The following is a 27,549-nucleotide window of genomic DNA, read 5'->3' on the forward strand; positions in this document are numbered from 1 at the left end:
TTAAATCATTTGTGGTTGAAATTCCTGGGACCACACAGTGCCAAGACTTCCTTAAACCCTCTATTGCACCAGAATAGGCTGTGATGGAGATGTTCTTCCTATACTTTTCCACCACAGGAAATAGTTGGTTTAACCTAAAAACAAATGCAGCTAAACTATGCTGTGTTTATCCCTCCCTATCATCCCAGAAAGAAGGAAAATAAATGGCAGAAAAAGCTCCAGCCCAGACTGCAACTACGTGTAAACGCACAACCAATACTATCAGTACCGTCCCATTAGGACACTGTTGTCAGGAATCTTTCAGAAATCCAGGTGTAAAGAAGTTGTCTTGTGGTTTTTTTTGCTCAGATTGGGAATTGGCACAAACATAACCCAGAGGTCATCCTTTATAGCAGCTTTTCCTTTCATGTGCTTGGCTTTTCACACAAAGCACAACAAACATCAGATGCGTTACAACCAAGCAGCTCCAGTTCAACATCTTGGGAGCAGAGAGGAGGAAAGGGAGAGTCCCCTCTCTCTGCAACATGGCAGAGAGGGTCCTCTCTGCAGGGGGGAGTTTGTGCTTCCCCACAGCTGCAATCCCGCTCCCCACTCGGGAAGCCAGAGCCAGGCTGGGCACCTCACAGTGGGAGGGAGCCCTCCTGGTCCCCTGTTTTGTCCAGCCTCTCGGGGAGAGTGAGCACAAAGGGTAGGAGGACACCCTTGGCATCCAACGGAGCTTTAAGAAGCTCTCCATCAAAGGTGCCCTTGAGCCCACCATCTGCTTCCACCTCACCATCCTGGGCTAGGTTGAAGCGAAGGGTGCCGGTCCGGTTGACACAGTAGATGGTGTTGCCCAAGGGGGCACAGCGAAAGGGCTGGATGGGGCCACCACTGGGCCGCAGGCTGGCACACTGGCTCCAGTGCTTGGCCACTGTATTGTACCGGAAAACTTCAACACCACCACCACTCCCACCACCTGGGCCCTGCTCCCCACCACGGCCACTGCTCACATCGAAGCGATAGATGAAACTCTTGAAGGCCACCATGTCAGCAGAGCGCCGGCGGCTGCTGTTATAAGGGCACTCCTGCCACTCATCACGTTTGGGGTCATACTTGAGCAGGCGGTAGAACAGGGAGCCTCCTGATACATAGATCTCCCCATTGCAGGTGGTGGCCTCGTGGGCCACAGCGAAGGCACCCTTGGGCAGGGGTGCCACAGGGCTCCAGCGGTCTGCCCGTGGGTCATACCTCTCCACAGTGAAGAGGCACTCACCCCCCACAGCATAGAGGTAACCATCCAGGGCCAGCAGCTTAAGCTGTGAGCGGGGCTGAGCCAGTGGCCGCACCTGGCTCCAGGTATCAGTTAGGGGGTTGTAGCAGAAGACCTTGTCAGAAAGGCGGGCCCGGGATTCACTGCCTGCTGGCCCTGCCATGATGCCCCCTGCTAGGAAGAGGTAGTTGTGGAGGACGCACATGGCACAGCCCTTAGCATTGGCCTCCTCGGGCAGGCGTGTCAGCACCCTCCACTCGCCACTGGCCTCCTGGTAGCAGTGGATGAGGGAGCCACTCTCCTCCAGTGACACCACGGAGGAGGGGCTCTGTGGCCGGCTGCTCTCCCGGCTCTGTGGCCGGCTGCTACCACCTGGCCGCTCGAAAGCATCGCTGACCTCGGCTACCAACAAGCAGGGCCGGCCGGCTTCCATGCGCCGCTGCAGGATAAGGTCCCGCTCAGTGCCACTGAGACGGCCATAGACACTGGGCTCCCGCAACACCTCCAGGTAGTGATCGCTCATGAAGCGGTAGGCAGCTTCCCGCAGTTCCGCCAGCCGCTGCTTCTTGGCCAGGCAGAGGAGCTGGTAGCAGTTGCTGAGGCGGAGCTGGGCACGCATTGCCTCGGCGGCACAGTGCAGGGCACAGGGCATCTGGAGGACTCGGGCTCCGCTCACCACCTCGGCCAGGTTGTCGTGCCGCACCTCGCCCATGCGGGCTGTGTACACATAGTCGATGAGGAGCCGCAGTGCCCCGTAGCTCACTCCCTTCACACGCAGGACGTCCCGTGAGGCGCGGGCACGAAAATAGTCACTCTTGGCCGCCAGCACCGACTTGTGCGCCCGGATTCGACGCCCCGAGACCTCGATGACTAGATCGGGCTCCTCCGCCGGACGGTCTAGCGTCCCTACCGCTTCTTCCTCCTCCTCCGGCTGGCAGGCGGCGTTGTTGATCTCCCACTGGCTCTCCACTACCCGGCCCCCGGCAGCGGGCGGCTGCGGCTCGGCTGCGGTGGCGCTGAAGCAGAGGGAGGAGCTGAAGCCGCAGGGGGCGGCCGGGGTAGGAGGTGGCGGCGGCGGTGGGGCGCCGGGCCCAGCCCCGCTCTCCTCCTCCTCTGCGGCACCGCTGCCCTCCATGGATGCCCGCTAGCTGTGCCGGCGCTGCGCCGCGCCCGTGCGGAGGGCTCCGGGCCGCAGCGGGGCGGCCATCACCTGCAGGGAAACCGAAGAGCGCTCAGCTTCCCGCAGCCCAGCCCGCCTCCCCGCTCCTCCGGCTTAACACAGAGCCGCCGCTCTCGCAGGCGGGGCTGCGTCTGGTTTCCGGGGCTAAATCCGCGTTTCTCCTTTCCCCTGGAGGATCCGTCCTGCGGCTCTGCTGCCTCCCAATTCCCGGGACTAACTGCACTAGCTCATCCCCCGAAAACACGGCCTCTTTCTGGGGAGGGGGGGGGGATATCGCCCCGATGAGCACCGCAACAGCCTGAAAAGCAATTCCCGTTTTCCTGTTGCTATGGAAAACTGTGAAGCAGTTTGTGCGCACTGCATCCTTTTCCTGGCAAGTGGTCCCTACGCTGCGCTTGGCAATGAGGAAAAACATCATTTAAAGGCAGGTACTTAGGAGTACCATCATAATTTATTCACCTTGTGCAACTGCTTCAGTGGAAGGTAGTGGCTGCAATCTACTCTGGAAGGAGATTCCCCACTAGCCAAGTTTTTCTTTACATGACCTTTGTGAAGGTGTCTTCGTATCACCACTCCTCATACGCATTCCCCCTGTTTAAAAGAGCGTAAAAACACCTGATTAGTTTTAAACTTGATAGATTTTCTGCTCACTCAGAAGTTTAGGGCTATTACAGCCATGTTTCTTTTAACAGCATATCTACAGTATCTTAAAGTGACCAGAGTATGCTAATAGATTCAAACTGTTTACAAAACACATCAAAAAGGTTTTTGTGTTGTCATGACAAAAGCGATCTGGCATGTATGTAACAGTGTATGTAGCTGTAATGCATTAGGGGGACATAAATCACACTTCATAGGGACTGGTTCATGTCTGAAAGATTTCTGTTAATAAAAAGTAGAAGCAAGCAAAAATTACAATACATAATTAGAACATGAAGTTTCTTCTGGGAAAATGGCAGCCTACAGGGCATGACTGTAAGTAGGTTAGTCCCTGTCAACACAATCAGCACCCAGTTATATCACCGTTTCACAAATGTAGCTTTTAGAATTTCACAAAGTGCTGTTTGTTTGCCTCATTGTTTGTTTACAAATTTCCCAGGCTCGGTTTAAGTTTGGATGAATGACGCATAAAAACTGTCAAATTGCACTTAATTTCATTTAGTAAGTATCTGTAGCTCTGATTCTTTTTTAAGGGAGGTTACTAATTTCCATTAAGATCCCTGTTCACAGGTTTTTCACAGTCCTCAAGGAACAATCATTTCTATGTAAAATATACCTTGTGAGTTCCTTTTAGCAGAGAGGATTTATTTACCCTATTAAATTAATATTAAGAAAATCTAACTTTCTGATTTTTCTTAATGAAAGCATAATTGGTAACTGACACTGTCAGGACACTCACAACATTGACATGAAACGTAGAAGCCAATACTTGCACAAGCAAACTTCACTTAAATGACAGGATCAATTTTCTTCTATGGGTTTTTATTTTTTGCACTTGCCCTGTGAAGGACTTTCTACTACATTTGATCACATTCAGTTAGACAATAAATCAATACTGAGGTTTGATTTCTGGATATTAGAGCCCTGGAAACAGTACCAAGGTTTCAACAGCATTTGGAAACTCTTTACTTGAATTAGTAGATTTCACAAACCTTGTATTTCTCATCCAGGTGTTTAAAAAACTGTCATTTTGGAACTTTCTGTGACATTTTATGAACTTTGGAAAGCCTTAGTGGCATATTTTCTGAGGTCCAAACCAAAACTCATTAGGTTAGGTTTTGCTGACTTTTCTGTAGCTTTAACTAGACAAGAAGTGCAGTGATCTGTGTCGACACTCAAGTGTGTCTGTGGAATATATATTGATTCATTTAATAATTTAAGTGAGGCAACATCCCTGTTGATGTTGCCCCATTGTTGATTTTGATGTTGATGTTGATTTTGGTTTTCAGTAAGTCTTCACAGTACTGAATTCACTATATAGTCATTTTAATTCTGATATATTTTGCTACAGACATTGAGATTAATCTGCTTTCTGCTCCAGGCCTGCCAGAGCCCTGATGATCTAGCTCTGTTCAAGAGCCACTACTATAACTTACAGTGGTAAAATGACAAAGGTCAAATAGAGATGGTTAGAAAAACACCTAGAATGATGTGGTGTTGCTCTGATGTCCTGTTACATTAATAAAATTGCTATCAGTATATCATTTGTAACATAAGCAATTGAAACATTTTACATCTCCTCTGCTCTTTCTTGGGCTGAGTACCCTGATACTCAATCCTTACCCTGCTACAGCTCTGGAGAGCCTGCCCTTAATTATGAACATGCAAAGAGTGCTAATACTTTCCCCCATTACCCTCACTATCTTTCCTGGATTCAGACATCCCTCACTTTTGAGACCACTTCTGAGTTCTCCTACTTATGTACTCTTCCTTTACAAGAAGGAAGGACCAGCTTCAGATAGTGCCAAGCTCTCAGTCTCCTGCTTGATTTTACAGGAGAAACAAGAATGAAAGAGAATGCTACCAAAAATAAAAAGTGTGGGTGACTAAATGTAAAAAATCAAAACCAGTAGCTGTAATCCAATAGTATCTCCAAATGGTGAAATGTATTTCCTGCACTATATCTCAAAAGAAAATCACCAGTTAGATATCAAAGTTGTTAAAACCAGCATCCAGAACAAGTGATCTTTTCAACTTACTTGCCTAATGAAAATAAAAAGGGTGAGATCCTTCACAAACACACTAATCACACCTTTTCCCATATTCAGATGTCTGCTGCGCTTAGACATCTTCCTCTGCCTTGACACTGAAATGTTATTAAGAAGCTTGCCACCCACCATAGTTAGCCCTTACAAACACCTGTGTTAACATCTTGAGGAATCACAGGGAGGAAGGACTGATGGTACTGCTTGCTAATGGCAAGCAGCAGAATTCTGAAGAATATTACCTGCCGGTATATTTAAAGCTAACTACCAAGAGTATGTTGAAATTCACGTTGAATATGAGAAAGACTTGAATCAAAGCACTGCATTCAATTTAGGAAACAAGGAACTCTATGGGGAAGCTTGAAGACTTAGAAAAGATGAAAGAGGGTTTGGAGGACTTTGTCAATGACTGCTCCAGCAATCTCAGAACCTTTGCCTAGCTGAAAACAAAGTGCGGGAATTACACAGTGATGAAGCTGAAAAATCAATTCAGAGAATTGTGGAACCTTCCCACTATTGAGCAACACGGCCTGAGTTAAAAGGTCATGGATTTAGTATAAAACAGGAAGAAGCTGAAAGCGGCTGATGGAAATACAATACTGAACTCCTTCATTTGTTTCTTATCTACAGAGATCAAAGAGTTGTAGTGCTGTTCTGGTGACACAGAACACTAAAAAAATACAGACTTGCAGAAGATATTTGATAGCTGTGCTGATTCAAAAGAATCTGAGCTCCTAACAATCTCATTTGGCTTAAAACAAGTTTGACTTTAGAACCTTTATAAAAAATTCCCAAACAGAACTGGTACTGGAAAAGGAAGCAAGCTGTTTAGAGTACAGGGCATCTGTGGACTGATGTCACCTTTTATACTGGGGACTTTTAAGTCAGAAGCTGAATTACTTGGACTAAAACTGTTTTCATTATCATGGGTTTGGTCTAGGGATGATGTAATATTAATGGACAGAAGAACTGCCAAAAAACATGAACTGTATTTACAGACTTGGCAGTGACACACTTAAAATATCCTGGATGTGTGGCCTCAACCTCAGATGCTGTGAGACATTGCTGAAGTAACAGCACAGATAAAGTCGCATAGCTTTTTCTGACAGAGGAACTGTAATGAAGAGCTGCAGGTAAAGTTTCCTGGCACTGCATTCATTTGGCAGTTCTGATAAAATCCAATTAAATGCTTGTTTTTGTTTGGGTTTTTTGTTGTTGTTTGTTGTTTTGGTTTTTGTTTTTTGTTTTTTTTTAATGCAGTGCCAATAACCTTTGACCCTGTCCTCTAGCAAGACCCACTTTCTCTGTGGAATATGCACATATAGGCGGAATTGGGTTACTGCTTTCCAGTTCACAAATGGAAACTGCTTTGACTCAGTCTCAGGGTTAATAAAAGTAGTGCTTTCCCTATCATAAGTAACTCAAATTTACATAAGCAGGCTATCTTCCCCAAGAAACACTACATCAGAACTGACAGAATGCCATTCTGCTCCACCTCAGTCCAGGAAATGCTTTTTGTAAAAACTTGTACTGCCAAATTTCATCCCAGTAGAGAACTTCTTCAGGACAGGAGCATCATCTGATTGAGATGACTAAGTAATCCAAAGAGGTAGGATCATGAAAAGAGAGAAAACAACACTTGTATTTATTTTAAAAACTAAAAGATGACTGTTAAAAGTAGAACTGGCCAGTGTGAAGACATCCAGTTCAGCGTTGAATGCTGAGTATTCTAGACTTCTAGAGGGCAGAGTCAAGTGTAGAGAAGTTTGCATAATTATAAATACATTCTGGTTTTATGCTGCCCATTGAACAGATCTTTGAAATTTGGGAGGGGTGGGGGGGGAAATGGTCTCTTCATAGTCTTCACCACTGGAGAAAACAGGAGCATTGAGATGGGACTTCTCTGAAAAGGCTTGAACCACTTGAATTCTTGCATCCTATTCTGCATTTAAACTCTAGCTCTTGACTGCTTGATTAACCTCCTGCTTGTAAGAAAGAAAGAAAGAATTGTCTTTCAGTGCCCCACCTTAAGAAAAATTGCAGGAAATAAATTTCTTTCCTTTTTCTTTTTTGTTGTTGTTTTGTTTTTTTCCCTTTTTAAATTAGGGGTTCTCAAAGTTTGGGTTACAATACAATCCTAGTGTGGATGGATGTATGTCTTTTGTAGTATTGCATCCAATACTAACTTGCCTATGCAGCTTCCTTGTGACATCTCAAGGTGCTGTCATTTTCTCACATGTAATAGAGGTATGAATGTTTTTATCTCTTAAGTGCGTAATTTTCATACAACCATAAAGATAAATAAACATTTAAGAAATACAGCTTATGATTACAGACCATACAAGAAACATGTGGGCAGCAATTTTTCATCAGAAACTCAGAGGAAGAAAAGTCTGTGTGTGTCTGACAGGGAGGAAGAGAGAGAGGAAGTAAGTCATAATAAAAATATTATCAAAAGCCTGATGAAATCAATATTATAGTTAGCAAATCTAAACTAAAAATATACATGTTCTAAGCAGTCATTATGATCAGAGAAAAGCTTTCTTAAGACTAATATCCATAGAGACAATCAATCTCTAAAAAGGAAGCTATCCTTTTAAATTCCTTCCAGTTTAGACTCTTCACAAGTAGTTCGGGAGGAGGAGTGTCTCTCAGGAGTTCACACACCAAAAAGGAAATAACACTCCCACAAAAGCAAGTGTAGCAAAGGTTAAGTGCAAGTCCTCTCCAATATCTCTTAGAAGAAAGAAAGACTAACAAAAAAAAGAACAGTCATAAACAAGATTTTGAATAATTACAATACCTTCAGGGAAAACTCCAGGGCTGATGTGATGTCTTCATCACTAATGCACTACAGATCAGGAGATAATGGCACAGCAATACCATACTGCACAAACAAAACCTTTTATGGAGAATGGGTGCTACCCCTAGACATGACCTCCTAATTACAGTCCTAGATAATGAGAGAGCACGATTATGTCTGTGATAAACTAAAGACTGGTTACTTCCATCATATCAGGATGCATCTAACATTACATTACATACATACACAGCTGTGCATGCTGTATACAGCTGTGAACATACAGTGTACAGCTGTGCGTAACATACCAGCACAATGATACAGCTGAAAAGATGGATGCAGTCCTTGAATGTGTATACCGGGAAAAGGTTACCTTTCACCTACAGATGGATGGATGTTCCAGGCTTTACATTTTTGTAGTAGCATTTTGAAATCTGGGAGGATTTCAGACCATGTACCGAATTATTTGAGAGCTATAGAAAAACACTTCAGTGAGAGACTTGTAACAGCACTCTGCAACCAGACATGAGCTTACTCTGTCTCCACCCAGTGTATACCACTCTTGAGCCAGCTCCCAAGCAAAAAGATGATACCTAACTTAGGCATCAGCTCACAGCCACAGTTCTACGGCTTTGGAGAGAAGGTTGCTAATAGCTTGGAGAACAGGTAGAGCAAGCCTGAGAAATGCAGTGCTGACACTTCTTCAGGGTTGGTATGTTTGCTCTGTGACTTGATGACGGTGCACAAGTGTAGGCACATGAAAATTCTGCATACTAATGGCTTGCTTAGGCTAATGGAGAAAGCCTTAAAAAAGCCAAGGGGGAGAAGCATAGCGTAAACAAAGCAAAATATTTACACTACTGAGGGACAAAGTAAAAAAAACAACCCTACCATAGCATACTGTGGACACTGAAATCTACATCAACTAATGAGAAAGTGAGGAAAGGGCTTGAGGAAGGCAATCTATTTAAGTGCCGAAATACATGCTAAACTCTAAAAATGTGTCCACCTTAGTAGGATCCTGAACTGGGAAATGGTCAGAGTATTAATCTTCAGAGATTAAGCAGTATCCCGTGAGGAAACACACATTTTTACTCTGCTACACACTTCTTTCAATACTGGATTATGGTCCAAGTGAGAGGAAGGACATCAGACTAGAAGGACATTTGATCTGATACAGGAAAACCCTTACTCTTATGCAATGAAGCAGATCAGGAGTGTGTGCCTTGCTGGAAGGCACTTGGGAGTCCAGGGGGAATGAAATTTGACAGGAGCAGACTAGTTGATCTAGTGATTCTTTCTGACCTTGAATTGTGGAAATTGCCATACACTAGGAGTACTAACCTCAAGCAAAGCATCAGCTTGTGCTGATTAAAAGCCTTGAGTGTTAGTGCAATTAACTGCTGTAATGTCTATAGCAGAAATGTTTCTCAGCATTAAACTGAGTTGTCAACAAATAAATAATTGCAAACATGTTCAGTCTCTGAGAACACTTTGGCAATGTTGGTACTAATAAAGGAGGATGAGAATATCCACTGAGAGAAACAGTCAAACAAACCAGCATATTTCTTCAGATAGATTTTTGAAAATAGAAGAGTCAGGATTGGTTTTGTAATCCAGAAGAGCATTTGATCTCCATGAACATCCTGTATTCTTGCAACACACCTGCTATGTACTGCATTTAATACAGAAGGTGGGCCAATTAATTTGAGGGAAATTAAGTTGCTTGCTTTAAAATAAAGCTGGATTTTGCTTTTAATATCATTATGGAAAATACATACAGATTAAATAGCTCAAAGCACCAGAAATCTGACAAAGTATGTCACCACTGAGCTTGGGAAAGACAGAACTGAGGAAAACAATAGATTTCAAAGGAAAGCCAACATTATGCCTAGGAAAAGAAAGCAAAAGGAAAACTTCTAGAAGAGGGAATAATTAAATCACACCTTTTCCCAGGCAAACTTGGAATCAGGTATGTAAGAGAAAAAAAAGCCCCACTTTTAAAGACTGAACAGGCTCATTCATTTCTTGATGAGTTAAGTAAACAATGCTTAGAAAGGCAGAGGTCCTTCAGATACACAGTGAATGGCACCCTTCTCATTTTTGGAGATCATATATTGTTTCTTTGCCCAGATACCTTTTCAAAATTAAGGTTTACAGTCATTCTAGTTGCAGCTAGAAATTACAGTACATCTAGTTAGATTTACAAAATAGTTCCAGGTTTCTGCAGACATTATCTCTACACAGACTTTGGACTGGTTTCAAAGATGGAGAGACATGCTGCAATGGTAAGCATGGCAAAGGCTGACTTTGAGGGAAGTTTTATCCAGCAGATGGTAATGCAACAGAAATATAAGACCTAAGACAGCCAGATCAGATAGCAAGAAAAACTACAGCATGACAGCCCTAATTTGAAAGGAGGAAAAGATTTAGCTTGCACAGACTTCTTTCTGCTGTGGCATAAATGCTGCTGGTAGAGTTTCCTGTTAGGCCTCTAACTGCTAACTATTACTCAGAGCAGTTTGACTTCTTTTATTTATTATTTCATGGAAACCAGGCCAATGTGGAGAGACATGGGGCCATATTACTACATAGAACTGATCCCAGAGGTGAGTGGGATGCACTTCCCAGTTCTCCTGCAAGGGCAGAGACAGATGTTGTGTGTCTGAGCTGTAAAGTACTGCTGATCTACCTGAAACCAGCTCCTGGAATGGAATCTGGAACACATGGCCAGGTTCTGTACCCTTATGCACTGTGTGGGTACAGTTAGATGCCAATTGGTTGGCATCTTCAAATAATGGCATACAAGAACTACCAAGGGTTAGCCAGTAGTAGAACACCAAAGACTACGGTGATGAAATGTTTACCTTTTGTGGTCAGGAGGTGTCAGTTCTTGCTTTGAGTACCTCAGCCAAGAATCCTCTCCAAAATAAACCTAAATTATTTTAAAAGCTAGCAGTACTGACTCTTGTTGCTACTTCACCTTTCTCTTCAATGGTCAGAACTCTGACCATGCCCTATGAGAAACCTGATGATGCTCCTTCCTTTGTTTGAAAGGATTAAAAGCTTCAAATGTCAACTCAGTGCCCAAACCATCAAGACACTGAAAGAAGAGTTACTGTCCTTCAGACTGAAGCTGTATTACTTTTTACAGAAACGAGAAAAAAAGAAGCTACCAAGAGAGAGAGAAAGAAGTATCCTGGGTTCTGCTCCCTGATGAAAAAGAACTTCCCGTACTTACTCCCACTGTCTTGGGTGGGGCAGGGCTCAGTTACACTGTCTGGAGATCCAAGCCATTTTGGCTTGTGCTAGGACTGAAAAATGCTTTTGCTGATCTCAGAGCAGACACACATGCTACAGTCATAGGTACTTCTGTGGCAAGACTTTACTACCAGAAGTACCTATAGGCTGTCAGCACAGAACTCACCAAGCAATGGGAATGCTTTTTAGCAGCACAACAGCTACGTATCTAGGGGCTTAATAAAATATGAGGCAACATGTGGTCATAAGAACTGAACAGGGGGAGAAAATTGGCTGTAATGGATGTTATTTATGTTGCTAGAAAGTAACAGTTGCTAGTCATTCGAAGATAGAAATAAAATGGGTTTCTATTAAAATACTCTTATTGCTATGGCCTGACACCTTCTGTATTGGACACAATTTTCTTTACTATAATATGAATTTCATATGCTGAGTCTGAGTGTTCAGGCAAAGGCTTTCTGGCTGCACTGATTTCTCTGACTATACTGAACTTTTACTTCTAGAAATCAGTGCAAGCAATTTAATACCTCTGGCAGTATTTATTTTTTTTCTTAGCAGGCCAGATAGGTAACAATTGAGATGCCTGAAATTAAAGAACAGAAAAGACTGCCTGGTGGTTAGCTAATCTTATTCCTGCAAGAACAGGCCAAAGAATCCTACTCTTGTACCAAGCCAATAACTTCTGGCTGAATTAAGTCAAAGCATTGTTCTGCTCAAATCATCTGTCTCACAACTATGGTTTCTCTGGTTTGGCCAAGGATCTTGATGGAAAACCAGGTGTCAAATGCATCATCCTGGATACCCTGAAGAAATATACATGCTGCCTTTCACTTTGGACTTCACTTCTTTGTCTTCTACACTTTTATATCTGCTGACTTGGGAGTATTCTGTTTTACCAAAATGATCAATATTTTTTCTGAAGAGACACACAGACTGGCAGCACAATCATGAATGGTGGTAATGATCACAGCTACCTCAAGACTGTCCCACGTGCTTTTGGACTTCCTGACACAGGAGAAGTAAAGACTGTAGTGTGGCTGACTAACCTATGATTCAAACATGCCCTTTTCAAGTGCTACAGGATAAAGACTTGTTATTTCATGCAGTTAAATTGACATCATGTGCGATAGTCACAGTGCTATTCTTGCATTTATTAGGTAGCAATCTGGGAATAGCTGCACATAGTGGGGACCTGGAGTAAGAACTAAGATGTTTCAATCAAGCTGTGAGGCAAAGAGATGTTTGGTTTTATGGTTATGATTTGGGAGGTGTGAGAAGCACAGATTGAGGGGTCCTAGTTTGTGGTTCTTGACCATTTTGAAATTCTGATGTTTCAATTATAAATCTATAGTTTCTTCTGACTAGGGAGAAATTTTAGTTACACATCAACATTTCCCAAAAGCAGATATTGAAGCTTTTCAGCTACTGTGCTCTGAAAAGCTGCCTGATTTTGGGCATGCAACAGAACCATTTATTTCCCATAAGGTGCCAAAATGTCTTGGCAGGGACACTGTCCAGGCATTGGGCTAAAAATTTCACAGACAACTCTGTTGCCTATCATGAAGGACTTCTAGTATTCCGTCACAAAGAATGAGTGGTATAGACCTCACCCTAATCAATGACAAGCAGCACCAGTGGATTTTATCATATGAATACACACAAACAGTCTTCGCCCTCTGTTTCCCATATCACACTGTAAAACTTCTTGGGACACATGACACTAACTGACTGTAAACTTCACAAAAGCAATACACTCAAGTGACATTTACTTTACTGTTTCTGTATCTGCTGTGAAAACCAAACTCCTTCAGAACTCTTATCAGTTGTTACTAATCAAGAAGGTATCTATATACTGCCCACTTCCATGGCTTTGGAGAGGATGAGGCTTGTGCTAGTAGCTTGCAGCTAGAAATTTCCACCTACGTTTCACAGAGCTTTTTGATAAAGCCAGAGTATGACATCACTTTAAATCCCAGCCCTGTTGCAGTCAAGGGAAAATTCCCATTAACTTTATGAGCATCTGGATTTCTTACTGTGTTGTACTAGGTTTGCATGGCAAGGTATTGGCAGCAAGGGGCTACAGGGGTGGCTTTTGTAAGAAGCTGCTATAAGCTTCTGTGTTCGACAGAGCAAATGCCAGCTGGCTGCAAGATGGATCCACCACTGACCAAGCCCAAGCCCATCAGCAACAGTGATTAACACCTGTGTAGGAGGACCCCATGCCAGAGCAGGGGCTGTGACCCCTCGTGAAGTCCCCACTGGAGCAGGCTTCCTGGCAGGACCTGTGTCCCAGTGGAAAGAGGAACCCATGCTGGAGAAGTCTGCTCCTGCAGGACTGCACCCTGTAGAAGGGACCCACACCGTGAAGAACTGTAGTCTGCTGGAGGAATTCTGGAGGACTGTCTCCTGTGGGAGGGACCACAGGCTGGAGCAAGGAAAGACTGTGAAGAGTCCTTCCTTTGAGGAGGAAAGGAACAGCAGAAACAATCTGTGATAAACTGACCCCAACCCCCTGCACCACTCTGGGAGAGGTAGAGAAAACTGAGAGTGAAGTTGCACATAGGAAGAAGAGAGGGTCAGGGGAAGGTGTTTTTAGATTTCTCATTATCCTACTCTGATTTCCCTAGTAATAAATTACATTAATTTCCCAAGTGTGTTTTGCTGGTGATGGTAATTGGCGAGTGATCTGTCCCTGTCCTTATCTCAACCCATAAGCCTTTTTCTTTCCCCTGTGAGAGTGATAGAGCAGCTTTGGTGGGCACGTGGCATGTTCCCAGGGTCAACCCACCACAACTGTACAATCAAATGTGTATGTACGTGCAGCTTTTTTTTTTTTTTTAACTGAGGCAATGCGGGAAGCTGCAGTAAAGAAGAGCTGAAAGAAAGCTACAGGATAAGAGAAGAGCTCTACCATAAAAAGATTTGTCTCTGACTGACAGAATCAGAACATCTGTCGTTCGCATGCTGTTCCTGTAGCAAAGGGTTGGCTTTTGGTTCTTCCTAACACTCAAAATACGGGTCACAGAAATAATAGTTTATCTCCAGAGCTTAGGGTCTGTTCTTCCAATCTACTTACAAGAGAGGGAGAGGAAAGCAGAGCTGCTTCCAAGGAAAAAAAGAAAAGAAAAAGTAAAAAAATACTGCAGATCTCTGACAGGTTGATGACCTGAAATGATTCAGGAATCCAGCAGCCTTCCAGCACTTTGAGATCTATATGCAAACCTTACTCTACTTCTCAAAACACTTCTGGAGGAATCAGTGTCCAGAAAAACAACAAACAGCTTGTGCTAATCTGTACATGTGTAAGGTAACTTCAATACTATTAATTAATGCAAATCATGTTGTGACAGACAACACAACAGCATGGAAACTGCTTGTCCAATTTATGTGGATTTGTATGGAAAGGTTGTGGTTTCTGATGTGTTTCTGAGTAAATTAAAAATGGTTGTCCACCTGTCTGGTTTAGCCAGAGGCATAGCAATGGCAGTTCATGAAACCCTGCACGTGAAAAGCATTTATGTGACACATCTTCTCCCTACCAGAGTGCAAAATCTGTGGAACTACTGGATGTTTTATTTTATTTTATCTTGCCTTACATTAAATAAACTGATCTAACCGATCACGAATTCCTACTACCCTCAGTGATGAGGAATAAGACACTAGAAAGTACCAAACATGCAGTGCAGAACGAAGGACCCAGCCAACTGTTTACATTAACACTCAATCACCCATATACAATACTGACCCAGTCCTGTAATTCTTTCAAAGCCAGAACTGATGGTTAGCATACAAGTAGCATTTTAGGATAATGACAGAAAAAAGGCCACTTAATTGCTAACGCTATCTAAGAAAAATACACAGCAATGTACGGTACTGATCCTGCAGAGAGTTACATGCAGATTTAAATGCTCTGGTCACAGGACTAGGACCACTCATAATACCAACACCGACACATGTCAACTTGAGTGTTTGCTTCATTAACTGCAGGAGGAAGGCAAAATCTCTATCCATTCACTGTACCATCACATGGTTACTAGTGCTAGCACAAGGAACCTGGCAGGAATGTATGTCCTAGGCTAGGGAAAGAGCAGGATCCCTTCCCACCCAGTGACAGCTCAGTCATGCATCAGGTTCATCTGATTGTCAAATCCTGAGCTACCATAAAGTAATTCTTTGCCAATGAAAGGAACTAATCATGCCTGTTCTCTGACAAAACAACACTGAGACCAAAACCGAAGCAGGGAAGAACAGATGATGACAATTCCATTGAAAAGTAACTCAGCAGATATAAAAGTGTCATGTCCTGAGAAGCCTAATGAGATCAAAACACAATGAAAATGAGCTCATTTTTTACATGGGTATTTCCAAGGATGTGAAGTGGTATATAACTTCTCAACTTCTGTTCACAGGAAAGAGATAGCCTAACTGCAATGCTGCAGAATCTCTCTCAGAAGGGATATATAGCAAAATCCCTGCAAAATCCATACAGGGTCTCACCAGAAAAAAAAGAAAAAAAAAGTTTAATTCTACGTTAGAAGAAATTGCAGGATTTCCTTTCATGTTTTATTACACCCTTCTTTAGCAGCCAGCTGCCCCTAATATCCTCTTGCAACAGGATACTATAGGATGCTGAAACCCCTGCTAAGTAGGATCTGGATCCAGTCATCTAACCACATCACTGTCTTTACAGTAACCCAGGCCAGCCCTAAATACTATAATCCTGCTTTATTATAGTAAAGCCAGTTAATGGCTTTCATTGAATGTTCCTGCCAAGTAATGGTGCTCTAATATTTATTGACATTTCAGATCTGTCCATCTATTTGGACGATTTGTTACACTGAAAAGCGATGCAGCAAAGCATTCATAGAAGAAAGGAAGCTATTAAGGATTTCAATCTTTTGGTATTAACAAGGCACAGTCCTGTGAGCTCCATCTCCTAAAAGAGTCACCATTGACTTCAGTGTCACTACTGCCAGGAGCAAGACCATGCAGACTGGGCGGAACTGGGGCAGGCAAGGGACCAGTCCTGGGCTCTTGGCAGGTTCTCATCAGAAACTGCCATTAGCAGTGGATGACCGGAGGATCCCACTGACATGCACTGGATGTCCTAATTAAAGAGTGAATAAATGCTGTGTGATGGGTGCTGGGAAAAGAAGAATGCAGAACAGGCAGAATGAGCCAGAGTTAAACCAGGGGAGCACATATTGCTTTGTCAATACTACTGGCAATTTAATTACTATTTTCCATAAACATTCCATTTAATTTCTGGGAGACAGATGGTTAAGTATGAAAAACGAAGCTCTTTAGCTTCTCAGATCATATAAAAAAATTTGTTCTGTGTTACTGCTATTCTATTTTTTTATTGCCCTACTTTTTTTCTAGCTTTCTGTTCTAATTTTCTATTGATATGGGAAAGCTTTACATAATATTATTTCTAGAAGGTTTTATTTCTCTTAGATAAGTGAAAAAAGTTGGCTATATGATCTAATACTATCAATTTCTGTGCCATGTAAGTTTGGGTTTGGGAGCCGCCTTTTTTTTTTTTTTTTTGCTTTAAAGGACCACACATAAAAGAAACCTATGAGCTTTGGACAAACGAAATTCAGTAGTTTTATTCAAGCATCTTCCACCCTGCAAAGCCATGCACTCGTGTGTAAACCCAGGGCTCGCACCTCTCACGTGTTTTTAACAGAATGGGGAAGCACGCCATTAAGAATTTATAGCGGGAAGCAATCTGCTGCTGTTACACATCTCTATACGCTATTGTAAAGAGTCATTCAGATTTTTAGTAGGTCAGCAGGATAACAAAATACGCAGGCATCACGTTTGGCTCCTCTGCGACATACAGAGAAGGGATACGGGTATATGCTTTGACTCTCTAGTTCCCCGGGGAGATGGATTAAGGGGTACTGAAGGAAAACCACGATTAAACCTGAGGGTGCTCCAAACCTCCCCACACCGTGTCTCCGCGGCGTGTATTTTACCTCAGCTATAAGCAGATACCGGAATTAATTCTCCCCGGAGGCTCCGCGGCGGGGGGCCCGGAGGGGGTCGGGCACGTCCCGAGTCCGGAGCCGCGGCCCCCCGCCTCCTGGACGTGCCCGACCCTCTTCCCGGCCCGCCGCCGCGCTGCCTCTTCTTCTTCTCCCGGCAGGCAGGGGCTTACCTCTGGGTGACGGCCGGCGAGCCCCACGTCGCTCTGGGGAAGCTCCCTCCCTCCCCTCCGCCTCGCAGCTTGCAGCGCAGCGGCTCTTGCAGCGGGAGCTGGCGGGGGAAGCCGGGAAGGAGAAGCGGTGCGGGGGAAGCGGCGGTGCGATGCCAGGCGACGCAAATGGCTGAAGCACAGGGGCCGGGCGGCCGCTGCGTGGAGGGGGCGCGGGGCCGCGCTCAGCCCCTTTGTTCGCCTGACACACTCCCGCACAGGCGGAGGGAGGAAGGAGCACGGACCTGTTGCACGCAGCGGCGCCCGGCAAGGGGCAGCCCCTGCGGCGGGAAGCTACGCAGCTCCGGGCCGGGTGTTCGCGCTCCCCCGCTGCGGTGAGGCGGGGCAGGCGGCAGAACGGCCCCACCTGCCCGCACTGGGGAGAAACTCCCTCCTGGCGCCGCCGGGCGGGGAAACGGCGGTCCTCACCTCACGGCGGGGTGGGGGAAGCAGTTTTTGAGGTAGCTGCCGCTCCACTGCCCAAGGGAGGGCCCGTGTGGTTTGCTGCAGCGGCGGCCCGATGGACACGGCGGCCCCATGGACACGGCGGCCCGATGGACACGGCCCCTCCGGACAACCCGGCCTCCCACCTCGGCTGGGGGCTCCCCGTCTCTCGCTGCGGGGGGGTTTCCAACCGCAGCTTCTGGGTTGTTCGGGTTTCTGCCCGCGGAGACACAGTGAGGTGGAAGCCAGGTGGTTTCCCTTTGACTACAGTTTGGGTCAGGTTCCTATCTTGTCCTGCTCTTCAACGCTGAGGCTGGTAAAGGGGTTCCTAGAATTACACCCATTTCCCAGTTTCTTGAAAAAAGCCCTGGTGTTATATTAGTTGTACCCTGGATCTGCACCCAGTGCAGTCGCTGATACTTAGCTCAAGTCCCGCTGCAGGCCACAATGTGACTTCTACCAGCGTAGTAGGCACTGACACTGTGCTATCTAAGCCTTTCTGAACCATTGCTGGTGCCTGGATGTATCATGTAGCCATTGCAATGTATAGATTTCCTATGATACTGATGTCTCCACTGTTCATCCGCAGCTTTTCTCTTTTTCCCCTCTTTCCACTGACTCCAGGGTCCCGTCAGACTGGTTCTCCTGCAGCCACCCAGTAAGTGGAGACACTCCTGAGCAGACTTGCAAAGCTACTAGTCTCCTCTCTCAAATTAACCTGACCATTCATTTCCAGTGTGCTGGCAGTGTAACCACTGGGGCTGTATGTTCTTCCAGCATCATAGTGGTGATGGTTAAGCATGGCTGGGTGTCTTCCCATTCATTTTGTCCCATTAATCCTACTTTTTTACTTTAGTTGTGCTAAAACTCATATGTGTTGAGTTAGCCCTTAATACACTCAAGTGCTTGATATCTAGGTATTATTGAATTACTGTCTAGGTCTGATTGTAGTAAGGACAACAAGCAAGAACAAACACACAAGTACAGAATGACTAACATAAATGGGCGAGTGTTAAATACAGCAGGTAACTAAAGAGAGAACATGAATAATAATGCAGCCCATTTAAAAGAGAAAAACAGATAAACTGAGGGGGAAAAAAACCTGAAAATGAGAATTCAAGAAACCTCAAAACATCAGGACTTCATACACCTAAGTTTTGGGACTTCTTTCTAAATAAAATATGTAAACATTTCTATGATTTGACTGCAGCTACATCTTCATCTGTCGAGTCAAAATGGTCTTTATAAGACTAGGCCATCTTGCCTGTCTCCAGACAGCCTTCCAGGAGTCAGATAATTCATATATACACAGAACTTTGTACACTCAGTGTACATACTCAGCAGATGAGATACTGGGTAACTGTAGCCACTTGAAACCCTTGGCTCTGTTCATGTTGTGCACTTCAGTGCTGTGCTTAACCAGAACGCTGATTTTCAAGCTGAGGTCATGTCTCATCTGTACTGAGAGAAGCCAGCATGCTTTTTGGTGCTGTAAGATAATTAAGAATCATACAGTATTGCAGGGGTCCTAGAATAACTGGTGACCACAACATGTGGCTTGGGCATAATTGTGAATTTCCTGCTGTCCCCTAATTAGGGCCCATTGTGATTGGACTGTTAGTTCCTGTATGTGCTTTTAGTCTTAGCTGGCTGGAAGAAGTTTCCGTGTGATGATTTCACAGATCCATTAAAGCCTGCCAGAAATAATTATTCTCTCCTGACATCAGGAACTAATCTTCCTGCTGTTCCATGTTACTTTAAATACCATATATTTCAAGATGACACTGAAATTAGGCAACTGATACAGGTCTGGGAAATTATTTTCACTTTAAAAATCCCTGTTGTTCTATTCCTCTGTGGAGGATCATGTCCTCTTGAGGTGCCTGACTTCTGTTCAGAACCCTGACTGCCAAGAGTTATGTGACTGTGGCAGCAGTATCATATCTGAGACCATTTGAGATTGTTCTGACTCATGCTTTCTGAATATATGATGATTTTCTGCACAGACAGATTTGCTTAGCTCGTCTTCAGGTTTAACTGGCACATCACATTTCAGTTCATGTGTACACGGAGGTGTCTGAGCTACAGTTTCTGGAAAGGATTGGACGTCAATGATAGATAAGAAGCAGCATACTGTGTGTTTAGAGGCCATATTTGCCCCTGTGGCTGGAGTCAGTAAAAGTCCTACACAGAATCCAGGCTCCATGGATGTCCTAGCCTGAAAAGTCATTTAGCATTCAGCTGTTGCAGACTTTATCCTGTGCCCTCACTGGACACAGCCAGAAGCAGAGTGGGCAAAATGACCTCAGTTCTGCTTTCTTAAAGTTTGACTTTGGGCAGTGATTCCCTACCTTTGTGAGCCTCAGTGTGCTGTACCCCATCTTGTGCTGTAACCCTCTTAAGTTTCTTTCTGGTACCCCATAACCCTTTGTCATCAAACCTTTCAGTAAAAACACATTCAGTAAAAACACAAGTTGCTGACCTATTAGCACTGTTTCTCTGAGGTACTGCTCCTCCGTGGATCATAGGCTGGGAAACTTCCTGTGAAGGATAAGGCTGCTCATCAACTAGCCTTTCAGTTTTCAGTAGAAACTGGAGATGCTGCTGAAAACTGGGATACCTGTTGTAGAAATCATCTCAGTTCTAGTTCGGCTTTCCTACTCAACTTGAGTTCCCTGAAGCTCCATTTATAATTAATGTAAATGAATAACCCTGTCTGGAGGGCAGTTTTTCTCCCCGATCTTAGACACCTTATCTTAGGATGAGGTAAATCATCCTTTGATATTCCTTGTTTCTGTCCATTAGCTGTAAAGTCAGACTGGTATAGCTACAAACACCTGTAGAACAATTGTCCCAGCATAGAAGAGGGCCTGTCCTAAAAAAAAAGAAATCGGGTATCACGCAGCATATTTCATACACAATTTGGTGTCTGTCTTTTGTTTCTGTAGCCCAGCCAACATTAAGAATATTCAGAGGGACTGATTGCTTACAACTGCTGCTACTGGCCATCAAAACTTGCTAAGATACCTGTGTTCTGCAAGGGGCAACTAGCCAGAAGCAACAACAGCAGAGTGGTGAGCACAGTGAGGAGAATAAAGGCAGGAAGGGGAATGTTTTTTTTGTCCCAGAAACCTTAGTTCCTGCCTAGTCACATACAGCCCATCCTGTCTCTCACATACCAGGAGAAATGCTCAATATTAAAAAGGGATTACAGTTTGGAACAAAAGAATTCTATCAGATGCTTCTCTGGTAAAAGAAAAATAATAAAATCCAGATGAAGAAATATGAATAGCAATTTTTTTTCATCTTATGCACCTTTCTGTCTGTTCAATCTAAATCAGGCAAAACAAAAGATTTGGGATTTCTGCTTCCTAGAAGACACCAGGCTGTGATGACTCTAATGTTGAAATGGACAGTAAAGCAGACTGCCATTCTCATGATAGGGACACCAAATGGCATCCTGAGCCAGAGAGATGTACATCTGCTCAGTGCTTAGCATAGTGCTGCTCTTCTTGGGAGAGGTACTGCATTTCTTTTCTTCCTCCCATTGGTTGCAGTAGCAGCTGCATTGCTGCGATTCCCAACTCTGAGGCTATTCTGTAGGTCTGGCCTGCCTGTTAGCTGGAGCAAATGCTCTGCTCCTCAGTAAAATTTGCCAGCAGATCACATTAAAAATTAATTAGCCCAGGCTCAGGGGGTTGATTCTTGTCAAGTGAAGCTGCAGAATTTCTTGTTTAAGAAGGTTAGGAATCATTTAACAAAATTATTTCACCCAAATGAAACACTCAACCTATACCCTGTGGACCAAGAGGCTTGAAACCTTCCTAGATAATGGGCTCAGAATGTAGCTCACACAGGCATATGCAGGGTAGCTTTTACAAGCAAGCAAGGTAGAACCGTGCAGGTAGTGTACCCATGGCAGCATGGAGCTGAGGATGGTGCCATGCTCAGTTATTTACCCAGGTAATTAGATGGATTTTGCAGCCTTCACTCACTGAGTCCATTACATTGTGGGAACATGTCTAGTACACGAGGTAGCACTGGCGTGCCCACACAATCTAGACTTGCTGCCAGTGTCTATGCAGATGCATAGCTGTTGGTAAGCTATTCTTCTGTGGTTTAGATTGGCACAAGGCTGTCTTGGAAAAATAAACATTGCAGCATCAAAATTCTGAAACTGGCATGAGTGAAACTCAGTAGCATTCCACCTGTGCATACCAGAGTATCAGACACATAGTGGCAGTAGCTGGAGCTCAGGTCCATGTCCAAACACCAAAATATAAATAAATTAAAAAAAAGCAAACAAACAACAACAAAAAAAAAAAACCCAAACCAAACAAAAAACCCCACCAAAATCAAAAGCCCAAAACAAAACAAAACAAAGGCAACAAAAAACCCAAACAGAAAACCTAACTCGTTTTGCTCACCCTGTGTTTGACAGCTGAACACTCCTATATGAAAAGCTTTTTGGTATTATAACACAACAGCCTCAAGAATTGTTTTGATACTATTGCTGCACAGACAAAATGGTTATTGTATTTCTGCTGAGCAGCCAAAAATGCCTAAACTGCTTGTTGTGTATTTGCAATACAAAAACCATATATGCTGTAGGTGTGTTACGTAGGCTATGTTGTATACACTCAATGCTGACCCCGGCTGATGTGTCTGTGCGTTAGTTTTCACACATCCCTGTAAAATACCCAAATAGTAGAATTGAATGAAAAGAGCTGGTTGCATCAGGGGCATTATCAGCTTGCAGCAGATAATTCCCAAAACAAGTAAAAAAACCCCCCAAAATTTGAAGAAGAGAATAAAAACAAACCCACGCTCTGTACAGTGCTCTGAGATTATCCAACCATAACCAGCCATGGGTTGTCCCACCACCTGTCTCATCAACATGCATCCATGACTATGAATTGTGAGTAAAACACCTCAACATCAGTACATTTCTCCTGGAATACTGGTGTGACAATGAGACCTCGTTATGTACAGGTGTAGGCTATAGCCACCTTTGTGTGCCCAGACAGCAGGGTTTGTGCAGGGCACAGGCTGGCAGATGGATCTTACCTGACAGAGCCTCTGGATGTGTGACAGGAACATTCCAAGTGCTCTTGAGTTCAGCAGTGTAGATGCAGCTTAAGTTAACTGATGGTGTCAGTTGCTTGTGATCAGGATTAAGGTCATCACAGACTGCTCTGAGCAACATTGCAGAGAAGTTGTGTTTACAAATCTTGTCTGAACTAGGGGTAATCCTCATTAATGAATGTGGTCTGTGCTACCCAACTCTCCAGAAAAAGAAAAAAAAACAACAAAACAAACCTCTTCAGTAAGGGAACATTAAAAAAGCATTTAGTGGAGTCTGAGAGGCACATTCTGCTACCTGAAATGCACACAGAAAGAACAAACCAGAAAAGACCACAGGAAACAACTTCTACCTTTTGCTTTGAAAGTCATGGGTCAATGCATTTTTTTGTGCCAACATTCAAGGCAACCCTGATGCTTAAGGTGAAACCCCTAGAATTTCTCTCCAATGTGGAATAATAGAAAGCAAAATTAAAATTCTGTAACCATAGCTAAGCTTTAGATAGTTTCTTGAATTCAAAACCTTAAAACCTTTCTTTTTATCTTCATTTGGGCATGTAAAGGTACAGATTTCAGTGGAATTTAGGTACTTTGGTGCTTGATAAAACTGCTGGAGGCTCACCTGCATCTTTTGATGTCAAAATACTCCTTAAATGGTATTTCCAGTGAATTCTTACAATGATTTGAGCTCCCCCAAGGTGTGCCATTTTAATCCTAGGTGTTCTCACTCATCTTCCAGGTTGGGACACACATTAATAATAACTATGATTATCCCTGGAGTATAATATATACAACACGAGAACTTGCAGTTCTGCTGTCAAGGCCTGTTTTGCTGGAGGTAAAAAAAAATCTCTTTGAACGCCTTTGAAGGTCATGCTGTGAAAGACTAACTGCCTTTACAATGTGGTTTATGGAGCTTGGCCAACACTTGAGGTGTTTTGGGTCATACATGACATTGTTGCATTTCAAATGGAGGCACACAGTAAATCCTCATTTGCCTAGGAAATTTTCAGAACCTTTCATCTGAAGCTGCTTCAGTGTTGCTATTTTGATTCTTTCTTTTAGGAGACAAAGAGTGTTTCTGGCAGTTTGGTAGCCAGGCATGCCTTTTAGGAAAAATGCTAGGATCAAGTAAGCACAAGTAGAAGGCAGCAGCATATCAACCAATTGGGAAAAGATAATTGAGCTAGACTTCTTAAATCATAGCAGATAGATCTTGCAGTGTGCATGCCGCATTTGTGAGGAAGTGGGATGTAGATTCTACATACAACTATAAATAAACCAGAATTTTGAGCTGTGGTATGGTACATGCAGCTGAACTATCACAGAGTAACAAGAAGACTCCTTATCCCAACCACTGACACACATACGTATGGGTATCAAGTCTATGCTAGTATGTATTTCTGTCTCCTGACCGTAAGAGACTGGTCTCAAGTTCTAGGCTGCTGGCAACATTCCCATATGACGTAGGTTGTATAGATATATGTCAGGCCACATTAGCATCAAGACGCCAGAGGCAAAGAGCCTATTATGCAAGTGGGTCCACACATTTTACATCCATGTTGTTGATCAGCACCCAAAATATCCCAGATAAGCGGCCTTGTCAGTGCTGTCTGGTGGGAGCAGCCCAGGTCAGGCTCAGTTCCAGAGAGCCAACAACTATGATAATAGATCAGTTCCCCTGTTGCTGCCCTACTCCTGGCCAGTTCACTAGCACAGTTTCAACAACCACGCATACAGGATGCCTGCAAGAAGGAGGCAGTTTAAAGGGCTAATCATGGCCTTAAAGAGAAGTAGTGGCTTTAATCTGTGTGCTTTCACAGAGTCATCATGCAGCTTCAAGTCAGGCAAACATTCTTCAACTCAGCTTCTTCCTAGCTACAGATGATATTAATCTGCCTAACAGGACTATTATGTGAAGTATTATTACTATGAATATATGTAAAGCAATCTAAAAATACCGTATCAGCTCCATGGTATCACTCATTGCACTACAGATGAACTCTTACAGAGCCCTCCGTTATAGCTGCACCTTCCAAACCACAGATTTTTCTCCCCAAATGCGTTTTACAAAAAAAAAAATTGTCTTCATGTGCTCAGAAAATTAAATAGAAGGAGGACAAACATTGACATTAAGCACAGAAGCATAATTCAGGAAATACTTCTCAATACTCAGTCTTCTCTCCAATGGGCAATGTTTAGCTCTCAGCCTAAAACCCATAAATAATGACCAGTAAAATCCCTGTGGGACAGAATCTGCCTTCAGATGCATGAACACAGAGTATCCTGCACTCTTGTGATCTGACATTTTTCAGAACCATATATTGAAGAGATGTGTAAGAACAGGAACAAAAAGGCAGGCCTCACTAGCAGCCATGCAGCAATCAGTAATTCTTCTTGTTTGCTTATAATAGTGCGGGTACACTCAAAAAGGCTATTGCTGACTCTGATGAATACAAGTCTCCATATTTAAACACAATCATGGGGCTCTGTGTATACTCTTTAGGGCAGATTAATTAGAGAAAATTGCCAGTTAGCAACTGAAAATTAATTTCCTCTGTTAACACTTTGCTGTATTACACTCATTTGGAATATTAATTCCTCTCATTTTTATGTATCACACATGCTGCCCAAACTCCATTTCTCCACAGCAGAAATTCTACTGCTTAAACAGTATTTGGGTCCACTGATACACCAAACTTATTCTAAGAGACTGAATCATTTTGAGAAATTCCATTTGCTGGTGTTTAAATTGTAGAAACAAAAAACCTAAAAAGATACATCCTTGTTGTCCTAATCACATACCCTATTTTCCCTTTCATGAGTCCATTAATATGTATGTTATTCATTAATGCATGCTACAAATTCTAGTCTCCTAGTTAAAATGGTGACCCAAGAAATGTACTTCTGAAGTTAATTTTTATCACATTTTTTATTAAACATTTCTCTCAGTTTATACTTTGAACATAAATACACAAGTTGTATGGCTCATGTTATAAAAGACATTATTATGTGTTAGAAAACATATATAGATATCATAGTGGTTACACTTGCTCCCCTCCTTTCCTAGTATTTTCCATAACTTCTATTTATCTAGAAAAGCAGTATTGGAAAGCAAAATCCAACCTATCTAGCAGCACAGTCTACAACATCTATAAGGACTATTTGCCAGCTGTAAGGGAAACTTTGGTTCCTGCCTGTTTCCATAATAAGGGAACGCCAATTGGCTGAGTATTAGAAAACAAACAATGCACCTTGTGCTCAGTTACTAAAAATCTAGTTCATGTCAATGTATATTTATAAAGACATACAGCTTCTTTTTTGCTTTACAGGTTAGTAAGATAAATAGGTACATATTTTCAAATGGCATAATGTAAATGAGGGACCCAGTTCTGTCTGCTCTTACTGAAGTCATACTGGCAACAGAGGAGCAGATTTGTACTTTGTTTCTACTGTGTTATTGATAAAACTGAAAAAACTTACATTTCAGCCAGTAGATAGAATGAATTCACATTAAAACTCTCATATGTTAATCCTAGCAGATCCTGTAATAACGCCATGTATGGATTTCCAGTTGTATATATGGTGGACTCCGCTCATTGCTCCTAGAGTAGTCCTGAAGGCACAGATGTGGAATCCCATGTCCAAGAAGCATGCAGAAAAAAACCTATGGTCTTTTTACTGCAGTGTAGCCAAAGGGATACTAGGTTACATATGCTTTATACACATAAGAATCTTTTAACTTGTTTTTCAATATACATACATTAAACTGTACAAGGTAGTACTTCCACACAGTGGGCAAAGAGCAGCTCCCAGGGCCATAGCTATGGAAGAGCGTAGAAAATGCAACTGGCCTTAATCCCTCAAGCTGGGCAAGCCCAAGCAGTAAGCCAGGGAGAAGAGGAAAAGTTTGGGGAAATGTTGCCAGCTGCCTGGCTTAGAGGCACTCTGTCCTATTTATTTTTTTTCTTGCACCAGGACTCATGCCAGTCCTAAGCCCATGCTAACACTGACAATATCCAACTGAAGTAGCAAGATACACAGCAAAAGACACAGAATAAAAGCACAAAACAATGAAGACCCTAAGCCTACAATCCCATCTGTAACAAGTGTCCTTCGTGACTCATTGAAATTTGTGCTATTGTGGCTCAAGAAACCTGTTTTCATAGGAATGCAGGGTGTGGGCAAAACCTCTAAGATGAAACCAGCGTGCTGATGTGATATTTGAAATGCCTATCTTGGTGCCACCTAGAAGGCAAAGACTGATTGTGCTGGCATTCCCTCTGTCCCATGTACTAGTTGGCATGTGGCCGGAAGACCTAACCTTAATCTGGTGTTCTGTCAAACTTATTAAATCAGCCCAGCCAGTGATTTTGGGGTCACCTTCGTAGAAGCTTGCCTGTTAGAACAAACGGACTTAAAATTTAAGGTATACACAAATCTGCTGCAAAAAAAAAAAAAAAAAAATAAATAAAAATTCAGCAACACTTAATAGTAAAAAACACTATTAAAAAAGGAAAACCCAAAAAACCCAACCCAACCAAAACTTTATCTAATATCAAACAAAATAGTTCAGTCTTTAGTACTGTTTACCTTGAACTGCCACATGCTGGGAAACACACT

General features: G+C 43.3%; 1 protein-coding gene and 1 long non-coding RNA gene across 6 annotated transcripts in view; one reads left to right on the forward strand and one right to left on the reverse strand.

The window, feature by feature from the left end:
- Positions 1-17,813, reverse strand: KBTBD11 (kelch repeat and BTB domain containing 11). The gene is made up of 3 exons (XM_061357533.1): positions 17,365-17,813; positions 2,892-3,023; positions 1-2,462 (listed from the first exon to the last, which is right to left on the reverse strand). Exon 3 carries the CDS (start codon positions 2,385-2,387, stop codon positions 621-623), a length of 1,767 nt encoding a protein of 588 aa, XP_061213517.1. The 5' UTR covers positions 2,388-2,462; positions 2,892-3,023; positions 17,365-17,813; the 3' UTR covers positions 1-620.
- The window catches only part of LOC133214571 (uncharacterized), a 12,085-nt gene continuing 2,267 nt past the window's right edge, over positions 17,732-27,549 (forward strand). Inside the window, exons 1-5 of one of the 5 annotated variants that reach the window (XR_009726151.1) lie at positions 17,732-17,861; positions 18,469-18,579; positions 20,793-20,918; positions 21,186-21,365; positions 25,997-26,127. This is a non-coding gene — a long non-coding RNA (uncharacterized LOC133214571). Of the gene's footprint in view, positions 17,862-17,972; positions 18,083-18,468; positions 18,580-20,792; positions 20,919-21,185; positions 21,366-25,996; positions 26,128-27,549 lie in introns of those variants that run through there. The other 4 variants (XR_009726154.1, XR_009726152.1, XR_009726153.1 and 1 more) reach the window with 4 other exon arrangements.

This window comes from Neopsephotus bourkii, unplaced genomic scaffold, assembly GCF_033783945.1.
Source record: "Neopsephotus bourkii isolate Nb327-2 ecotype Australia unplaced genomic scaffold, CSIRO-AGI_Nbou_v1 NB_908, whole genome shotgun sequence".
Classification (NCBI taxonomy): Eukaryota; Metazoa; Chordata; class Aves; order Psittaciformes; family Psittacidae; genus Neopsephotus; species Neopsephotus bourkii.